Source organism: Bos indicus, chromosome 1 (genome assembly GCF_029378745.1).
Source record: "Bos indicus isolate NIAB-ARS_2022 breed Sahiwal x Tharparkar chromosome 1, NIAB-ARS_B.indTharparkar_mat_pri_1.0, whole genome shotgun sequence".
Lineage (NCBI taxonomy): Eukaryota > Metazoa > Chordata > Mammalia > Artiodactyla > Bovidae > Bos > Bos indicus.
In genome coordinates this window covers 84,606,124-84,626,722 of record NC_091760.1, presented here as the reverse complement: position 1 = coordinate 84,626,722, position 20,599 = coordinate 84,606,124, and the positions used below count along the sequence as shown (strand labels likewise).

At 38.6% G+C, this 20,599-nt stretch overlaps 1 protein-coding gene across 3 annotated transcripts in view; it reads right to left on the bottom strand.

Moving 5' to 3' along the window:
- Positions 1 to 20,599, bottom strand: part of MCCC1 (methylcrotonyl-CoA carboxylase subunit 1) — a 58,912-nt gene that overhangs the window by 4,612 nt on the left and 33,701 nt on the right. For all 3 annotated transcript variants that reach the window (XM_019959114.2, XM_019959120.2, XM_070791266.1), the window contains 6 exons: positions 19,456 to 19,639; positions 16,188 to 16,297; positions 14,526 to 14,742; positions 11,943 to 12,029; positions 5,057 to 5,106; positions 1,974 to 2,111 (listed from right to left, as the gene is read on the bottom strand). In XM_019959114.2, coding sequence (XP_019814673.2) covers positions 1,974 to 2,111; positions 5,057 to 5,106; positions 11,943 to 12,029; positions 14,526 to 14,742; positions 16,188 to 16,297; positions 19,456 to 19,639 — 786 coding nt within the window. The remainder of the gene's footprint in view (positions 1 to 1,973; positions 2,112 to 5,056; positions 5,107 to 11,942; positions 12,030 to 14,525; positions 14,743 to 16,187; positions 16,298 to 19,455; positions 19,640 to 20,599) is intronic.

Genomic DNA, 20,599 nt, shown 5'->3' with positions numbered 1-20,599 from the left:
CCAGCCTGGCATTTCTCATGATGTACTCTGCATAGAAGTTAAATAAGCAGGGTGACAATACACAGCCTTGATGTACTCCTTTTCCTATTTGGAACCAGTCTGTTGTTCCATGTCCAGTTCTAACTGTTGCTTCCTGACTTGTATACAGGTTTCTCAGGAGGCAGGTCAGGTGATCTGGTATTCCCATCTCTTTAAAAATTTCCACAGTTTGTTGTGATACACACAGTCAAAGGCTTTGGCGTAGTCAATAAAGCAGAAGTAGATGTTTTTTTTGAACTCTCTTGCTTTTTTGATGATCCAGCGGATGTTGGCAATTTGATCTCTGATTCCTCTGCCTTTTCCAAATCCAGCTTGAACATCTGGAAGTTCAGAGATCACGTACTGTTGAAGCCTGGCTTGGAGAATTTTGAGCATCACTTTGCTAGCGTGTGAGATGAGTGCAATTGTGTGGTAGTTTGAGCATTCTTTGGCATTACCTCTGTTTGGGATTGGAATGAAAACTGACCTTTTCCAGTCCTGTGGCCACTGCTGAGTTTTCCAAATTTGCTGACATATTGAGTGTGGCACTTTCACAGCATCATCTTTTAGGATTTGAAACAGCTCAACTGGAATTCCATCACCTCCACTAGCTTTGTTCGTAGTGATGCTTCCTAAGGCCCATTTGACTTCACATTCCTGGATGTCTGGCTCTAGGTGAGTGATCACACCATCATGATTATCTGAGTTGTGAAGATCTTTTTGTATAGTTCTTCTGTGTATTCTTGCCACCTCCTCTTAATATTTTCTGCTTCTGTGAGGCCCAGACCATTTCTGTCCTTTATTGTGCCCATCTTTGCATGAAATGTTCCCTTGGTATCTCTAATGTTCTTGAAGAGATCTCTAGTCTTTCCCATTCTATCGTTTTCCTCTATTTCTTTGCATTGATCACTGATGAAGGCTTTCTTATCTCTCCTTGCTATTCTTTGGAACTCTGCATTCAAATGGGTATATCTTTCCTTTTCTCCTTTGCTTTTTGTTTCTCTTCTTTTCATAGCTATTTGTAAGTCCTCCTCAGACAACCATTTTGCCTTTTTGCATTTCTTTTTCTTGGGGATATTCTTGATCACTGCCTCCTGTACAATGTCACGAACCAGAACTCATGCTCTTCACCAATCCATTCTACTGCCTCTGCCATTATACTGTTATAGCACACAGACTATGGAAGCAATGCCTGGCAAAAGGAGATCATCCTTGACTCCAAATATACAGTTTAATTACTGGAATACTGAAGGCATCTCATCACAAAGTACTCTGGTCTGGAAGATGGTTCTCAAGTGTGAGAAGGCTCTGAAGAGGTCACAGGAAATTTGATAATCCACTTCCTTTCTTCGCCCACACAGAACGCTAAGGTCTCCTAACAAGCTCCTAATCATATCCATGCCAAGCCTACCTCAACCATCCTTCAACTGCCAAGAGACCACCACTAACCCACACGCACCTCCCCTGTAAGGAATATCTGGTCCACAGACTCCTCCCACAATGGTCACCTCCTCCCAAGTCTCCACAATTCCCAGTGCCAGGAGGACAGTGGTTGGGGGAAGTGTTTAGAGTATTTGAGAATTAAAGGAAGAAATGGATATGTGTCTGTCAGTGAGAATCTGTGAGAACAGATGTGGTGAATGGAGAAATAGAGAGGTAGAAACGTGACAAAGATTCAGACTGAAAGGGGGATAGACACAAAGTCACAGCAGTGAGAGAAGGAAACAGGGTGTGCTGCTCGCCCTCATCCCTCTGAGGGCACTGTGTGGCATGCAGGATCTCTGACTAGAGATTAAAACCATGCCCCCTGCATTGGAAGCACAGAGTCTTAACCACTGGACTGCCAGGGAAGTTCCAAAACAGGATCTTTCTAATTTCTCAGTGGAATACTTCTGGTCAAGCAATTTTCTCCCAAACTCCAATAGTGTTATTATAAAACACTAAAAAGACATTACCATGGAAAATAGGTAAATAGTGTTTTTCAGGATAATTAGCTTAATTTTACTAGCAACTCCATTAACAGAAGATTTCAGATAAGTGCAGTCTCCCTCACTGCAAAGATCACCAAGGACATGGAAAGTTTTATCTTCAATCTGAAAAAACAAAAAATTAAGATCCTTAAAGTAAATGAACAACCTTACAGAATTAAAATCAAAATCAATTCTTTACTGTTAATAGTTTCAAAAGGAAACAGGTAAAAACATTTTTTTAAATCATGCAGGAAATTTCCTAAGATTCATAAACAAAATAGTCTAGAAAGAAACAGCAGTAAGATAATTAAAAGAAAAAAAAAATAGTTATGTAACATATCTACAGTAGCACCATAATGCTACGGATAAAAGTTCCTTTAAGAATAATAATAAGAAAGTGAGATAGAAATACAAATCAAAGTAAGAAAAATTATTAAAATTCAGTTGAGTATATTATATGTTAATACTCATTTCTGAGTATCCAAAGTAAATTGAGTTTTACTGTGCAAAAGTTAGTGATGAATAACGCCAGAATCTCATAATTAGATTGATTTCTTTTATCTCACCAACATGGAGATTGAATTTATGGGTTTTCAGTTATGATTTAAGAAGATAAGTTAGCTGGAGATTGAGCACAGTTTTCTTACTCTGAGAGACAGAGTACCAAAGAACAGATTTCACACTTAATCTTTTCAAAGTAGCTGACAAAAGGACATGAAATCATGCTGTTCTAAAGGATGTTTTCTCATTTATATACACAAGAAAAAATTTCCCCTATACACATAAAATTCATTTAAATCTTCTTTATTTTTCAATTCCCCTGTTAAGAGTCAGAGTCCTGTGGCTATTCTTTTCAAATATATTATATAGGTTAAAGTGAAATAGGTCACACTGCAGTATTTATACATGGTTCTCATCTATCCTAAGTTAAATATGACATTTCACTCTGCTTTGTAACCTACTAAGACAGCCATTTGAACGTCTGTGGAATTCTCAGGATATAAAGGTTAGATTGGGAACAGTTTTGTTTAAAGACGTATAGAAGCTCATTCTAAATTTGTGAAGGTAGTTCCATGAGCAGACCAGAACAAATCTGCAATTTACTTTACCATTTACCAAGGGATAAGAAGAGGTCCCTAAACCAGAGGTTACCAATATTAATTGCAACCCATATACTTAAGTTGATTTCCCATCATTTGTCTGAATCACAGAGAAAGGAAATCAATGTGTCTCAAAGTGTTGGGGAATCTAAAGAGCATCATTGATAAATTCATTTTGTTGGATTTGAAATCTCTTAGCTCATAGGAAAAATGATTTATTCTATTTTCTGAATTTTATACTCACTATAGGAATTTGGTTGAGTTCTCACATTGTTTTTTAATCCTTTGGCATTTTATTTTGCCAATGTAATGGATTTTTTAAAACTGAGGTCTATCACAAAAATTTTGACTAAAGAGCCTCAAAGTATGACCTGTGGATCCCTTGGGGTCCCCCAAGCCCCTTAAGGAGTTCCACAAAGTCAAACAATTTCTTAATAACATAATATTGTCTTTTTTCTACTCTCATTCTCTTACAAGTATATAGTGGAATTTTCTAGAGATTCTAGGACACATGATAATGATATTACTCTGATGGCTAATGGAATGTGTGCTTGGTGATAATCTTTTCTCAGTTTATCCTGCAACTCAACAACAAGAACCCAGCCAGATTTTTTTAGAAAGGCAAATAACTTGAATAGATATTTCTCTAAAGAAGATAAGTAGGCAATTAGCAATGAAAAGATGCTTAATATCATTAGTCATTATGGAAATACAAATCAAAACCATAGTAAGATACTACTTCCATACCTTAGGGGTTTTTTGTTTTTAATAAAAACAACAACAACAACAAAACAAAGTAGCTAGAATATAAGTGTTGGCAAGGAGGGATGTGGAGAAATTGGATTTTTTTGTGCACTGCCGATGGGAATGTAGAATGGTATGGACACTATGGAAGAGTATGGTAGTTCCCCCCAAAATTAAAAAGAGAATTACCATATGATACAGGAATTCTACTTATTTGGGTACATGCCTAAAAGAATTGAAAACAGGGTCTCGAAGAGATACTTGTATACAGATGTTCACAGAAGCATTATTTATAATAGGCAAAAGATGGAGGCAACCCAAGTGTCCACTACTCATCTATGTATTTAGATTGGATAAATAAAGTGTAGTACATACATGCAATGGAATATTATTCAGCCTTAAAAAGGAAGGGAATTTGGATGGATACTACAACAATGGAAGGGCCTCAAAGACATGCTAAGTGAAATTAGCTAGTTACAAAAGGAGTAAGCGCTGAATGATTCCACTTATACGAGGTACCTAGAGCAGTTCAATTTGCAGAGACAAAGTAGAATGGTGATTGCCAGGGCCCAGGAAGGGTGGGTGGAGGAGGGGGAGTGGACCCTTTTAATTGGGACAGAATTTCAGTTCTGCAGGAGAACAGTTCTGCAGATGGATGGTGGTGATGGTTGCACAACAATGTGAATGATTTAATGCCATGAAATTGTATGCTTAAAAATGGTTAAAATGACAAATCACATATTATGTACATTTTAAAAACATACATTAAAACAATAACACATTTTTTTCTCGATGTAATTTTCTAAATGGTAAATATTAATAGATGTAACTAATACAAACAAAAACTCTTTGGGGAATCTCAATAACTTTTAAGAGTGTACAGAGGTCTTGAAACCAAACATTTGAGAACTGCTGCTTTAGATATAAATACATTCACATAATTTAGGGGCTTTTTAGATGTCTTATATCAAATATTATTATCATTATTTTTTTAACCAAGTTTTTATTCTTAAGGAAATTACAGCCAAACTGAGTAAATAATCAGAAACTATATAGGGAATAATTTTTCCAAATTGGTCTGAAATAAAAGCTCATGACATTCTCCTAACTATAGTCATGATAATCAACAGCTTCAAATAAAGTACAGAGTGAAAACATGCTCTACTCAGTATGAGAGAAATCAGATTCAGCTCTGAGCTGTAGAACAAAACCAAGGAGGCTTACCTGCATGCTATATGATCCATCACGGTTATATGTTACAGCTATGGCTACATCTTTATGGAAAAAGTGGGGAAATTGAAGAACAGTTAGAAGACATACATTTATTCAGTAACTGAGGTTCTGAGAACCTCACTTTCAACCTAAGGAAAACTAGTTTTTAGGGATATCAACATCTTTTAACTCCCTGACAATAAAATTTAAAAAAATGAAAAAATCAGACAGGTTTCAATAAAGGTGAATTTCAGACTTTTCTTTTTTAAAACTGAAGTTCTAACTCTTTTACAGTTATAGGATATTTCAGATATTTCCCCCTCAAAAAGAAAGGCTGTAGTGTCATAGTAGAAAACGTAATTAATTGGGAAAGAGAAGTTCTGGCTTAAGGCCCAAATCTGCCATCCATGGTACGATCATCTCTGTGATCCTAAGACATTTAAAATCCTGCTTTTCTTAAAAGCTATATATGATAAACCCACAGCAAACATTATCCTCAATGGTGAAAAATTGAAAACATTTCCCCTAAAGTCAGGAACAAGGCAAGGGTACCCACTCTCACCACTAACTATTCAACATAGTTTTGGCCACAGCAATCAGAGCAGAAAAAGAAATAAAAGGAATCCAGATTGGAAAAGAAGAAGTAAAACTCTCACTGTTTGCAGATGACATGATCCTCTACATAGAAAACCCTAAAGATACCACCAGAAAATTACTAGAGCTAATCAATAAATATAGTAAAGTTGCAGGATATAAAATTAACACAGAGAAATCCCTTGCACTCCTATACACTAACACTGAGAAAACAGAAGGAGAAATTAAGGAAACAATTCCATTCACCATTGCAATGAAAAGAATAAAATACTTAGGAATATATCTACCTAAAGAAACAAAAGACCTATATATAGAAAACTATAAAACACTGATGAAAGAAATCAAAGAGGACACAAATAGATGGAGAAATAAACCATGTTCATGGATTGGAAAATAAGTATACTACCTAAAGCAATCTATAGATTCAATGCAATCCCTCTCAAGCTACCAACGGTATTTTTCACAGAACTAGAACAAATAATTTCACAATTTGTATGGAAATACAAAGAACCTCAAATTGCCAAAGCAATCTTGAGAAAGAAGAATGGAACTGGAGGAATCAACCTGCCTGACTTCAGGCTCTACTACAAAGCTACAGTCATCAAGACAGTATGGTACTGGTACAAAGACAGAAATATAGATCAATAGAACAAAATAGAAAGCCCAGAGATAAATCCATGCACCTATGGACACCTTACCTTTGACAAAGGAGGCAAGAATATACAATGGAGAAAAGACAATCTCTTTAACAAGTGGTGCTAGGAAAACTGGTCAGCCACTTGTAAAAAAATGAAACTAGAACACTTTCTAACACCATACACAAAAATAAACTCAAAAGGGATTAAAGATCTAAACGTAAGACCAGAAATTATAAAACTCCTAGAGGAAAACATAGGCAAAACACACTCTGACATGAATCACAGCAGGATCCTCTATAACCCACCTCTCAGAGTAATAGAAATAAAAGCAAAAATAAATGAGATCTAATTAAACTTAAAAGCTTTTGCACAACAAAGGAAACCATAAGCAAAGTGAAAAGACAGCCTTCAGAATGGGAGAAAATAATAGCAAACAAAACAACTGACAAAGAATTAATCTCAAAAATATATAAGTAACTCCGGAAGCTCAATTCCAGAAAAATAAACGACTCAATCAAAAAATGGGCCAAAGAACTAAACAGACATTTCTCCAAAGAAGATATACAGATGGCTAACAAACACATGAAAAGATGCTCACCATCACTCATTATCAGAGAAATGCAAATCAAAACCACAATGAGGTACCATCTCACACCAGTTGGAATGGCTGCTATCCAAAAGTCTACAAACAATAAATGCTGGAGAGGGTGTGGAGAAAAGGGAACCCTCTCACACTGTTGGTGGGAATGCAAACTAGTACAGCCACTATGGAGAACAGTGTGGAAATTCCTTAAAAAACTGGAAATAGAACTGCCATATGATCCAGCAATCCCATTGCTGGGCATACACACCAAGGAAACCAGAACTGAAAGAGACACGTGTACCCCAATGTTCATCGCAGCATTGTTTATAATAGCCAAGACATGGAAGCAACCTAGATGTCCATCAGCAGACAAACGGGTAAGAAACCCGTGGTACCTATACAGAATGGAATATTACTCAGCCATTAAAAAGAATACATTTGAATCAGTTCTAATGAGGTGGATGAAACTGGAGCCTATTATAGAGAGTGAAGTAAGCCAGAAAGAAAAACACCAATACAGTATACTAACGCATATATATGGAATTTAGAGAGATGGTAAAGATAACCCTATATGCAAGACAGAAAAAGAGACACAGATGTATTGAACAGTCTTTTGGACTCTATGGGAGAAGGCGACAGTGGGATGATCTGAGAGAACAGCATTGAAACATGTATATTATCATATTGTGAAACAGATCGCCAGTCCAGGTTCAATGCATGAGACAGGGTGCTCAGGGCTGGTGCACTGGGATGACCCTGAGGGATGGGATGGGGATGGAGGTGGGAGGGGGGTTCAGGATGGGGAACACATGTACACCCATGGCTGATTCATGTCAATGTATAAATCACTATAATACTATAAAGTAGTTAGCCTCCAATTTAAATAAATAAATTTAAAAAAATAAAAAATAAAATAAAATCCTGCTTTTCTGATCCATTCTGACCCATTCACTGGGTATGAAAATGTAAATGATTAAATGAATGTGAAAGCACTTTATAAACTGTATCAGACTATACAAATATAATGCAAAATATACTTATATCATTATGTGACTAGAGAATAGGTTAAAGACTATGCTGCTGCTGCTGCTGCTGCTGCTGCTGCTGCTGCTGCATCGCTTCAGTCGTGTCCGACTCTGTGCGACCCCATAGACGGCAGCCCACCAGGTTCCCCCGTCCCTGGGATTCTCCAGGCAAGAACACTGGAGTGGGTTGCCCTTTCCTTCTCCAATGCATGACAGTGAAAAGTGAAAGTGAAGTCGCTTAGTCGTGTCCAACTCCTAGCGACCCCATCGACTGCACCCTAAAGACTACCCTAGGAGCTGGAAATTTTGTGGGGTAGAGCATGCAGACCAAAGTCATTTCACCTACACCTGAAACATTAACCAGCACTCTGAGGCTCCCAGCTCAAGTCTGTTTCCAGCCTGACCTTCCTGCTCCAAAACTCTGGTTAGTCATTCCCAGCAGGATCCTCCACTGACATCTTAAAATAAACCTAATGGGGCCAACAAATCATCTCCCCTTTCACCTGCCTTCCCTCCTGACCTGTCAACTCCATGACTGACACTGTTTTTCTCATCATCCAGGTTTATAACTTGTCATTCTTGCCTTATCCTCCATCCTTTGCTTTTCACCTCCAATAGCCACCACAAAGCTGCCAAGTTCTTGCCCCTGAAGACCTGTGCTCTACATTTCTTCCTGTCCATTCCCATCACTCTACTCTGGTTCAGGCCCATGGCTTCTGGCCTGGCTGACTTAAGAGGGCCTCCCTAAATTTCCTGCTTCCTGTCTCAACCATTCCAGCTGATGCGGCCCAGCATGGCCCCCCAAAACTCAAAGTACTTGGCTTGGTATGGAAGGCACCAAACTCCCAGTCCTGTTGCCCACCATCCTTCTATATAGCCCTGTGTTACAAACAAATGGGAAACTGCACCATTCATATTCTCCACACGTGCCTCTGGCCTTCTCCACAATTGTGCCTCTTTGCTAATGCGCCTCCTTCCCACTTTGCTGATCCCCAGCCACACCACCTGAGACTCCATCCATCATTCACATCATACTCACTCACTGTCCTTGGGAAGAGTCTGTTTAGGTGGAACAAATCCTCTCTCCTGTGAACATTTAGACTTCTGCATATAAAGTGCCATTATGATTCTCCCCTCATCCAATTTTAAATGACAGTGATTTTTCTCTTTATCAGTTGTTTTTAATAATTGCAAAAAATATTCACAAAAGTTAAATACTGAGGTATATAAAAAGTGAAAGTCCCCTTTATTGCCCAGATGTATTATTAAACACTTTAATGTGTGAATCCTTTTAGACCTTTTTGAATGCATAAACTTATATTTTTCTTTTATAAAAATAACATATTGCTATACACATTGTTCAGCAACCAGTTTTTAAAAATTAACATGTGACATACATGTCTACTTTGCTCTTTCCATAGTAACGAGGAGATAATTTAATAATAATGATTTTGATGATGATAGCTACTGTTGACTGCTTGCTCTAGGTCATTCAACAAGCTAAAATGCTTTATATGTATTGTTTCATTTAATATACACAACAACCCAAGGAAGCAACTGCCATGAGTATCTCCACTTATAGCTGAGGACATGAGATGCTTAGAGAGTGTGACTTTCCAAGGGTCATAGACAAGAGGGGAGCAGAATTCAACCCATAGAATCTGACTCCTGGGCCTGCATTATTAAGCCCTACACCATCCATATTGTCAACATATATAACTTCTCCTTTGCCAAATGGTAAATGTCTTAACATCTTTTTTTACTTCTTCACATTACTCAGAATATTTTGTTTTCAAAAACTTTGTACTGAGTGTATGAATGAATGAAACTTTTCCTCCCTATATCTTATCAATATCTTTACACTTTCTTAAGAGAAAATATATTCAATTACACCAGATCAGTTTACTTTTAATTTATAAGATACGAAAAGTGTTTAACTGACAGGAATGCCAAAAGAATCATAGTAAAGACACTGCCGGGAAAACTATTTTATACATTATAGAGTAACTGAATTTGTTCCTCTCTCCTCTAGATACTTAACCCCCACAAGAGAACCTTAAATATCCTCTTGTAAATTTGATATGTGTTTAATATCCTCTTATATGTTTATATAAGGTATATACATTTAGCATGGTGCAGTGTTAGATAAGCACATGTACCCTAGACAGTGGGTTCAAATTCTGGCTCTACCAATTACTTTTAGTATGACTTCAAGAAAACTATTAATCTCTCTAAGCTTTGGTTCCCAATTTATAAAGTTGACGCTAATAATAACACTGACCTCAATGGCCTATTCTGAAAATGCAAATGAAATAATCCATGGAAAGTGCTTAACAAAGGGCCTGATATATATCAAACACTCAATAAATCTTAGCTACTGTTATTGAGGGTAGGGCAGGGTTCTGTGAAACATGGCTATAACAAAGGAAGATTATTTTTCAAGCTTTAAATATATAAAATGCTGGGTTGTTTTTACTGAGATCATTAGGAGTTGGTTCTCCTTTAGATTCACAAATGATTTTGGGCCCTTAGACTTCCTGTTTGGAGCACTCTCTTATTCAACCATGGTCACTACTGATTAGCATATATGAGAGACTCAACATAATATTTCTGAAAGCCGTTATATTCAGACCTGGATTATCATTGAAAAATACTACAAAAAGGATGTAGTGAACATCATTTATATTGATTTCTCAATTATATATTTATTTTAAAATTGAAATGCAACATAATTCAAAATACTGCTTAGTAAAAATTCACACCAAGTAATACCATTGGCTCCTATGAATTATAATCATACATGTGATTTTTCTGTTTAATTCAGGTTGAAGAGGCCACTGAAACTTTGCTGCTGATACTTGTGTTCAGCACAGAGGAGTCTAGGGCAAGATACTCCCAGATTTCGCTGTTTTTTAGGATGAAATAACTACAACAGCATAAAATGGATAGGTTAACCACTCACAGAAGGCTACTTTATAAGGGATCTTTGCAAATGTTCTTTCCATGTACTCAATGCAAATAGGGCAATGACCATCTAGGTTCAGAATGAAAAAATGCCTAAAGAGCTACTTATTAATGAGTGACTGGTATCTACCCAGAGTTGAGGTAAAGAAAATCCTACTCTGTCCAGGGAGGAGGGTGCTGTGATGATCTCTGTTATAGTTGGTAGGCACATTCTGACAATGGAGCTCCCACAGTTCAATGAACCTCACATTCAAGGTTATCCATCCCTCCCAGCTCTGGCTCTGCACCCCTCTGACTTCCCAGGTAAACTGTCCTTCAACAAAAGAAATACAGCCAGTTGTTGTCATAGGATTCTGGTTCCTCTGGAACACTGTTCAAGCCATAAGTTTACAAACCATCTTCTGGCTTAAGTGTCATCTCTTTCAGACGTCAGTTACAATAAATCAGGCCCCATACCGGGCCCATCAATTAGTTGGCAATCAAAAATCAATTTTCTACTGGAAAAGTGGTGGAAACAGCACAGGGGGCAAGGCCAGAAAGACTGGGTGTCAGTCTTGGTTCTGCTACTTAATAGCCTTGAGTAACTGCTCCTCCCCTATCTCAGTTTCATCAGCAATAAGCGGGTCTAACAGTGACTCCCCCTCGGTAATGCTGCCTGGTGAGCAGTGGGGTGGGCAATCCTCCTCCCCTGGAGAAGTTTGGTTATTTTCTTCTTTAGAAGTCATACAGACTCACAGAAAAAAATGGCAGAGCCATGAAAGTACAAAGAAGAGGAGGGAAAAAAGTGCCTCAAATCCTAGCATCCAATGCTAATCTCACTAATGTTTTGTATATATTTCATTTTCCTATGTATGTTTTAGGACCTATTTTTAAAATATTTACCAAATATAAAACAAGTGTGAAAAAGAAAAATAAATATCATTAACTCTACTACCCAGAGCCAATTCTATTATTTTGGCATGCTTCCTTCTAATGTTTAGGCTAAGGATCTTAAAAAATGTAATTGATCATGGCCAGGCTGAATTCTTTTTTTTTTCAGTAAATGTGATCTATTTCTATGAAGCACATTTCTTTTTTAATAAAACATTACTTACTGTTTTTACCATCCCTAAGAGTCATGTTTCTAGAGTAACAGATATTCAGTCTTCTTCCACTGCTGGATGCAAAAGGAGAGTATTGATCTAGAAAAAATTTAAAATTCAACAACAAATTTATGAACATCAAGCCTACTAACAAAAGAAAACATAAAACAGAGGTCCTATACTGACAGCTCAAATATGTTTTCTTTATTCTATGCAATGCTTTAAATTTAGACACTTTATTCACATCTCAGGAAATTTTACATGAAAAAAATCCCAGTTTTTCTTGAAAAATCAGAATATTTACAACCTCAACTTTCCACCTCTGGCAGCATAAACTGCACAGTGGTCACAATTCTGACAGGGCAAATGCATTCCAGGTCGCCCGGATCCTCACTACTCACTAGTTTTCTTTCACCTGGCCTCTTCCGCTCTTCTCTGTTACTGGTCTTCCTCTAGAGACTTGTGTGTTCACCCTCTGTTAGACAATTTCCAGGAGCTATGGAGTAGCTAAATTGAAGCAATTTATTCTGAAACTCCTCTCTGGGCTGCTTATAAATTTTAATTTAAAAAGGAAAGTGAGAGTAAGAGGACACTCCATTCCAAAAAAGCTAAGTCCAGGCTGAGGAATACCAGATGGGGTACAGGTAGATGCGTTTATTTAATGTAAAAGGACAAAATGAGGACAGAGCACAAATCTCCAAATGTAGCTATATGTTTTAAGCTTTCAATATAACTTAAAATGTTACTTATTAATTCATGTATGGCTGCGCTGGGTCTTTACTGCTGTGTGGGCTGTTCTTGTCTAGTTGCGGTGGGCGGGCTTCTCACCGCAGTGGCTCCTCTTGTGGAGCACAGGGCTCTAGGCTGCAGGGGCTTCAGTAGTGGCAACACATGGGCTCAGTAGCTGCGGCTCCCAGACTCCAGAGCACAGGCTCAATAGCTGTGGTGCACAGGCTTAGCTGTTTCACAGCATGTGGGATCTTCTTGGACCAAGGATTGAACCTGCGTCTCCTGAATTGGCAGGCAGGTTCTTTACCGCTCAGCCACCAAAGTGAAAGTGAAGTTGCTCAGTCGTGTCCGACTCTTTGCAACCCCATGGACTGTAGCCTACCAGGCTCCTCTGTCCATGGGATTTTCCAGGCAATAGTACTGGAGTGGATTGCCATTTCCTTCTCCAGGGGATCTTCCTGACCCAGGGTACGAACCCAGGTCTCCCACATTGTAGACAGATGCTTTACCGCCTGAGACACCAGGGAAGCGCCTGGGGGGAGCCCTTAATATCACTTTCTTGAATGAATCTAGAAAAAGATCCCAATAATAGGATCCTATAATAATATAATAATCCTAATAATAATGAAGGGATAAATGGATTCAGGGTTTTTTTTTCCTGTTTGCTTCAAAGATCAGAGGTAGCCTGAGGAAATATTATGGAGCAAATGTGGGAGAGCTCAGATTTTGTTCAACCAAGTGGGAAGAACTTCTTAATGGAGAATTGACTGAAACTGTAATTGACTAATGAATTTTCATCATGAATTTCCAGCTTCCTGAGGTGTTAGGAAGATGCTGGGCAACAACTCAGTGGGAATGCTGAGGCAGGGATGCATACATATGGCAGCCAGGATGAATCTCTGTCATAGTCTCAGATTCTATGGCATACTCAGATTCTATGATATGATGAAATACCTAGGTATCTAGCTAGTCAGAAATTTGATCTCAGAATAGAAAAAGAGAGGAAGGGGACTTCCCTGGTGGTCTAGTGGTTCAGAATCTGCCTTGCAATGCAAGATACTCAAGTTTGATCCCTAGTCAGGGAACAAAGATCCCACACGTCGCAGAGCAACTAGGCCCAGTTGCAGCAACTGCTGAGCCCACACGCTCTGGAGCCTGTGTGCCACAACTAGAGAGTCCATGCACCACAAGAAAAGAGCCCATGTGCCACAATGAAAACCTGACTCAGCCAAATAAATAAATAAATATTTTTTAAAAAGAGAGAGCAGAAGAATAACTCAACAATAAATTATGGGTAACTTAAGGGAATCTGAGCATCTCCAGCACTGTCTTGTCTCTAGGACCAAGAAAGCTGCTGCCGGTATGCAGGATACAACAAAGCAGGGAGTGGTGAATAAAAGAAGTTGGAAGGAAATAAAAAGTGAATTAGAAAAAACAAAACAAAAAGAAGTTGTAAGGCATATCAGCATGAGATGTGGGGAGAATTGGTGTTTTCTTGAAAGTAAGTCCATCTCTATGTTGTTTAAGTGATGGGTTAAGTTACACTGAATGGGTTAAAGCATGCTGTTGGGTGCATGAATATTACCTAAAGCTCTTTACTTGATACTAAGAAACACTTTAGCAGAGGATGGTGTCAGTTACTGAAGGAAGAAAAGGGAGGCAGGAGTGGCAATAAAAGAAAGAAAACTGGGAGTTTCTGGTTGCCTAGTGGTTAGGGTTCTGGACCTTCACTGCTGTGGCCTGGGTTCAATCCCTGGCTGGAGAATTGAGATCCCATTAGCTATGCAGCATGGCCAAAAGAAAAAGCATGTTCAATGATATTCATAAAATTTTGCAAAGCAGAAGAAATAGAAAAATATTCCATACCTTGTGTCTGAATTTTGAAGACATCAGACACAGCTTTCTCCTTGAGGATGAGGGCCAGAGCTGCGTGACATAAAAACTCCTTGGCTGTGGTCTTCCGGTCGGGCAACAGTTCTTTGCGGTGTTGAGCGATGAAATCAGTGTGCACGTTCCCAGCTTCAAATTCCGGGTGGCCAGACAGGCTAAGGAGGAAGTCAATGTTGGTGTGCAGTCCAACAATCTAGGGAGGAAAAAATGTCCATGTCCCCAGTGAGTGGGGAAAACAACATACTCAGGAAAACATTTCTATGGCATCAGCTCTTTCTTTCTACTAAGTATTTTCGACCATGACTAACTCTCAGGAAAAACAAAACAAATTCATTTCACCATTATTATGCATTTGCACTTCACACTATATTAATTTACTATGATAAACAGGATGTAGGAAATGGTGTTGGGAAGGTGGTGTGGAGATATTTAATTGACTCAAGTTAGGAAAGCAAGTAAACATTAAGAAACTGAAATGAGATTTATGTGCAAGATACTGAAGACTTGCTTCTCAGAACACTCCCACGAACGAGGAAAACTGCAGACAGAATAGGACTCCTACACAGCGGGGGGGTGGGATTATATGACCTGAAAAGAGCTTCCTCTGAACATTAAAATTCAACTTGTACACACTGATATAAAAATAAGAAAAGGTATAGAATTAACCCAAATCCACCCAATAAATGGGATCTAGGACAAAACCGGCTGTCTGAGCTCTCAGGTTCATTCATTCATTTTCTCATTCATCCATTTATTTAATAGCCACTTACTGAGAGCCTTTTAGGTGCCAGGCTCTGACCCCAGTACTGGGACACAGTGAGGAACAAAACAAAGTCCTTGCCATCACAAAGCTTACATCAAGGGACAAATAACAATGTCTATAAATATCTACTATAATGTCAGATGATATGAAAAAAAAATAAGGCTGGCTAAAGGAACAGACAGCAGCAAAAGGTCCTGTGGGGAGGCCTGGGAAGGACTCTAAGGATCATGGTGAGCCAGGCAGAGGGCAGTGAGGAGGGAATCACATGGGGCAAGAAAATTCTGGAGGGAGAAAGGGAACATGTGGCTCCATGCTGGGTGTGTCAAAGGAGTCACAAGGAGGCCGGTGTGGGTGGAGCCACAGAAATCGGAGGTTTGATCAAATTCATGAAATATAGTCACCTGAATATCATGGGTTAATAAGAAATCCTTCTATGACACTAAATCAGCATGGTATGGGGCTTACTGCAGCAAGGAAATTTATAGCTACAGAAAAGCAACAAACTCTTTCAAATGGATAAAACTGAACATAATTATTTTCCTTGGCAGAAAATAACATCAGAGGATTGGCCACACTTGTGTTGCTGGCCTCATCCACAGGTTGAATAGAAATTTCACATCGGATCCCACTGAGGTTAACGCTGATGCTAATAGTTTTAGTCCTGCAATCTTTCCTTTCTAGCTGAAATCAGGAAGTCTTCAAACTCTATTCTGACCCATGGGAAATACTCCCATGTGAAATAATTTTGTTGTGACATATGGGAAATTGGTAGAAATAAGTTGACAAGGACAAAGGTCAACCAGTCGTAATGGACACGCTTGGCTGTAGAGATCCAGAGATCATCACGGTCACTAACACGGCTCCAGCTCACTCACATTGTACTGTCGAAGGCTGTACTTAAGTTTCGTCAAGGCTGCCTGGCGATCAGCAGCCCACACAACCAGCTTTGCAATCATGGGGTCATAATGCATTGAAACTTCATCTCCTGAAGTTGAAAAACCACAGAAACTAAAGTTATAACTTAAAAGAGAGAAAATATGACAAGCAAGACATTCTCCTGGGGCTTTCTGTACATTTCACACTTTATTCTCACGACAGATATCAGTACCACCACTTTATTCACGAGGAACTGAGGCTCAAAGGGATTTAAAAACAGAAGTTGAAGGAGGGTATGGCTATCAAGAGCACCATGCCTCAAAAGAGTCATCCAACGACACACAGGCTGGCTTGCCCCATCCTAACATCTTCTGAATCTTCTTTTTCCTTCTTGTTTTGGAAGTCAGTGAAAACCCTCATATCACAATCACTTCTGTCCTTGTTTCCTTGCCTCCACCCCCTCAGTTTCCTCATCAGAAAAATAAAGAAAATAATTCCTCTATCCTATATGGTTGCTGGGAGGAATGACAATCAAGTGCCAAATTGCCATACCTGGCAGAGCTAATAAACAGCAGCTGTGTCAGAGTCTCAGCGACCAAGAAACTGAACTATGCACATCTCACTGGTTAGAAATGGTTCAAGTAAAAAAGATGAGGTATATTACAAAGAATATTGTTCAAAGATGTTTTTGTGATTTTGGCAGATCACTTGACCCCTCTGAACCTCAGAGTCTTCATCTATACAATTAAGAGGTTAGATTACATTCCCTTATCCACCCATCCATCCATCCACCAACACATACCGAACACCTTCTAGGCCTCAGCTTGAGCAAAGTCCTGCAAATATAACGTAGAAGACCTAGTCCCTCTTGTACGACTCCTAGTCTAATGGAGAAATTAGACAAGGGGCAAAAGATCATCATGAGATGATATAAACGGGGAATCCCAAGGAATACACAAGGGGACACAAAAGAGGGTTGGGGAAAGCTTCCTGTACTAATTATCCTTCCCAGGGCCAGGATAAATCAGGGAGTCTGTCTGAGAATTATATCTGTTATCCTTTGAGCACTTTTATTAAACTATACTGCAAGCTTTGCTTGCCTTAAATTCCTTTTCTTTCCTATTGCAAGTCCCCTCTTCTCTCTATGAAGTTTCACTGATACGCTAAAAAATTTACTGACTACCAAACTTACTGTAGGTTATCCAGAGCTCTCAAAATGCTGCCAGTTTATTGTTGTAGTTATTGTTCAGTCACTAAGTCATATCTGACTCTGCAACCGCATGGACTGCAGCATGCCAGGCTTCCCTGTCCTTCACTATCTCCTGGAGTTTGCTCACACTCATGTCCACTGAGTTGGTGATGTCATCCAACAATCTCATCATCTGACACCCCTTTCTCCTCCTGCCCTCAATCTTTCCCAGTATCACGGTCTTTTCCAATGAGTTGGCTCCTCACATTAGGTACCCAAAGTATTACAGCTTCAGCATCAGTCCTTCCAATGAATATTAAGGGTTGATTTCCTTTAGGATTGATTGGTTTGATCTCCTCGCTGTCCAAAGGACTCTCGAGGGTCTTCTCCACCACAATTTGAAAGCATCAATTCTTCGGTATTCAGCCTTCTTTACGGTCCAAATCTGACATCCATACATGAATACTGGAAAAACCACAGCTTTGACTAATATGGACTTTTGTCAGAAAAGTGATGTCTCTGCTTTTTAATATGCTGTCTAGATTTGTCATAGCTTTTCTTCCAAAGAGCAAGCATCTTTTAATTTCATGGCTACAGTCACCATCTACAGTGATTTTGGAGCCCCCCAAAACAAAATCTGCCACTGTTTCCATTTTTTCCCCCATCTATTTGCCATAAAGTGATGGGACCAGATGCCATGATCTTTGTTTTTTGAATGTTGAGTTTTTGAGTTGTTGTTTTTTGAATGTTTGAATGTTTTTTGATTGTTTTCTGAATGTTGAGTTTTAAGCCATTTTTTTCATTCTCTGTTTTCATCCTCATCAAGAGGCTCTTTAGTTCCTCTACACTTTCTGCCATTAGAGTGGTATCACCTGCAATTTATTGTTTAGAAGTCCTAATTCCTCGTTTTAGCTTTCTAGACCCTATACGATTTGCTCTTATTCCATATCTCCAGCCACATCTCCAATTACTCACCACCCTGAATCCTTTTCTCCAGCCACATATTCTCTCAGTTCTTCAAATACACCTTTTGTTAAATCCTCTTCTCTTCACTTTTCTGTGTGCTTTTAAATCTGTCTATTCAAATTCACTCCAGACTTCCTCTTAGAAACATGTCCCGATTACACCAGCCTAACATAACCTGCTATTCCTGAGAATTTCTATATTTTATCACTCACCATCTGTATAACTTCTCTGGCAACTAAAGTTAAGGTGGCAATAGATGGTGGTGGCTCAGATCATAGACCTGGAGCCAGAATGCCCGCGTCTACATCTTGGCTCCAATGGTGACCTTGGAGAAGTCACTTCTCTGCGCCCTTGTTTCCCCATCTGGAAAATGGAGGTGATCATAGGGTAGTAAAGGAGCCCCTGGAGGAAAAACCCCTAGAACAGTACCTGTACATAGTAAGTGCTAAGTAACTGTTATGACCGTGGTTATTAATCATATGTGAACTATACTAGCTCTTGCATTGTTATTTTTTAACTTTTTAAAATTACTGCTTAGCTTGCACTAAGTTTATTAATTTTTCAGTTTGACTTTTAGTACCTTGAAGGCAGAGTGCCTTGGGCTGGGCAGATATCAGTCCCCTTAAATTGTATTTGGAACTAGGCAAAATAAAAATATAAACAATACCAGAAAATATTTGTTGCTGAGGTTTGACTAAGTGCTGCTGCATTTCAAAAAAGACTGCAGTACTGCTTAAAAATACTAGTTCTTCTTTTTTTAAAAAAATAAATGTTTAGCCATCTGTTTTATTTTTAATTTTATTCTTCATAATCAGCTGCAATGGGTCTTAGTTGTGGTATGCAGGATTTAGTTCCCCAACCAGGGATCGAACCCCAGCCCCCTGCATTGGGAGCTTAAAGTCTTAGCCACTGGACCACCAGGGAAGCCCCAATACTAGTTATTCTTTAAAAGTGACTATTCCAAAAGGAAAAGATTACTGAGAAATCAAAGAAATCCTTTATTTTGAAAACCTAGATACATCCACAAGACACAGGAAAAAAGACCCTATCCAAAACCAACAATGTACCAAAAAATTTAACCACCAAGACTTTGTCCTTTAATTTCACTTTACCTTGCCGTACTCCAGTTTCAATCCTAGTGGTAAGGTCTGCTCGAGGGGTGGAGAGATGCACTAGTGGTCCGGCCCCCGGCATGAAGTTATTGTTAGGATCTTCTGCGTATATTCTAGCTTCAAAGGCATGGCCCCGCAGAGTTATTTCTTCCTGGCTCAAAGGAATCTTCTCTCCTGCTGCAATCTGGTAAAAGAAGAGTATGTGTTTATTATGAAAATCCACCTGATAGCAGCTATGAGACTGTATAAATGGTCTTGCCTTTTTCTACGTAAAATGTACATTTGGACTTTATAATGAAGCCAATTAAAAACTCTCATTTTGTCCACCCACTTGGGTATTAGGCAAAAGCAAAAATAGATTAAAAAACAGATGCAGCCTGGAAATATTGCATTAATTACAATAAATCTCTACAATTTTAAAATAGAGAAAACAGGCAAACTGATGACTAAGTTATAAATACCAATATCAGTGCTTTATCAATATAATGGAAACTAAAATTTCTTACTGGCAAGATAGTCTCAGTTTTCACTTAAAATATTAGCACTCAGTTACCATGTCAATCTTTTCTTATAGTAAATTGTTAGTTGGTGTTCAGGACTATATTCACAGCTATGGCTAAAGTATGGCATTTGTCATCTTTGTCATCTTCACCACCAAGTGATCAAGCAAAACAGGCAGGGGAACACGATGTTTTTAAATTTTGTTATTTATATATATTGCAGGACACCAGATTATAAACAGGATAATCAGCATTGTTAATCATTACTCTAATTATTATTATTTTGGCTCTTATATACCGATACACCAAATCTCTCTCTTCAACTAGAATAATTTGGAAAAGGCTACCGGAGGGCACACTGTCACTCTTCACTCTACCCTTGTATTTTCCTCCAAGATGAGAAAATGACAAACTGAAATGGCTAAAGATATTGGGAAAAACTCTAGTAACTCAGCAGCACACTGCATTAGATAGGTAAGTATAAAACAAGCAAAGGTTTCATCTCTCAAAATTTGTAAATAAGAAAAATCAGGAACTACAACAGTGAAAATGAAAGGAAAATGGACTAAACTGCATGACTTTAAGGCACAGTGTTTGGAATCAGAGACTTTGCAGCCCTACTGCCTGGGTTCAAATTCTGTCTC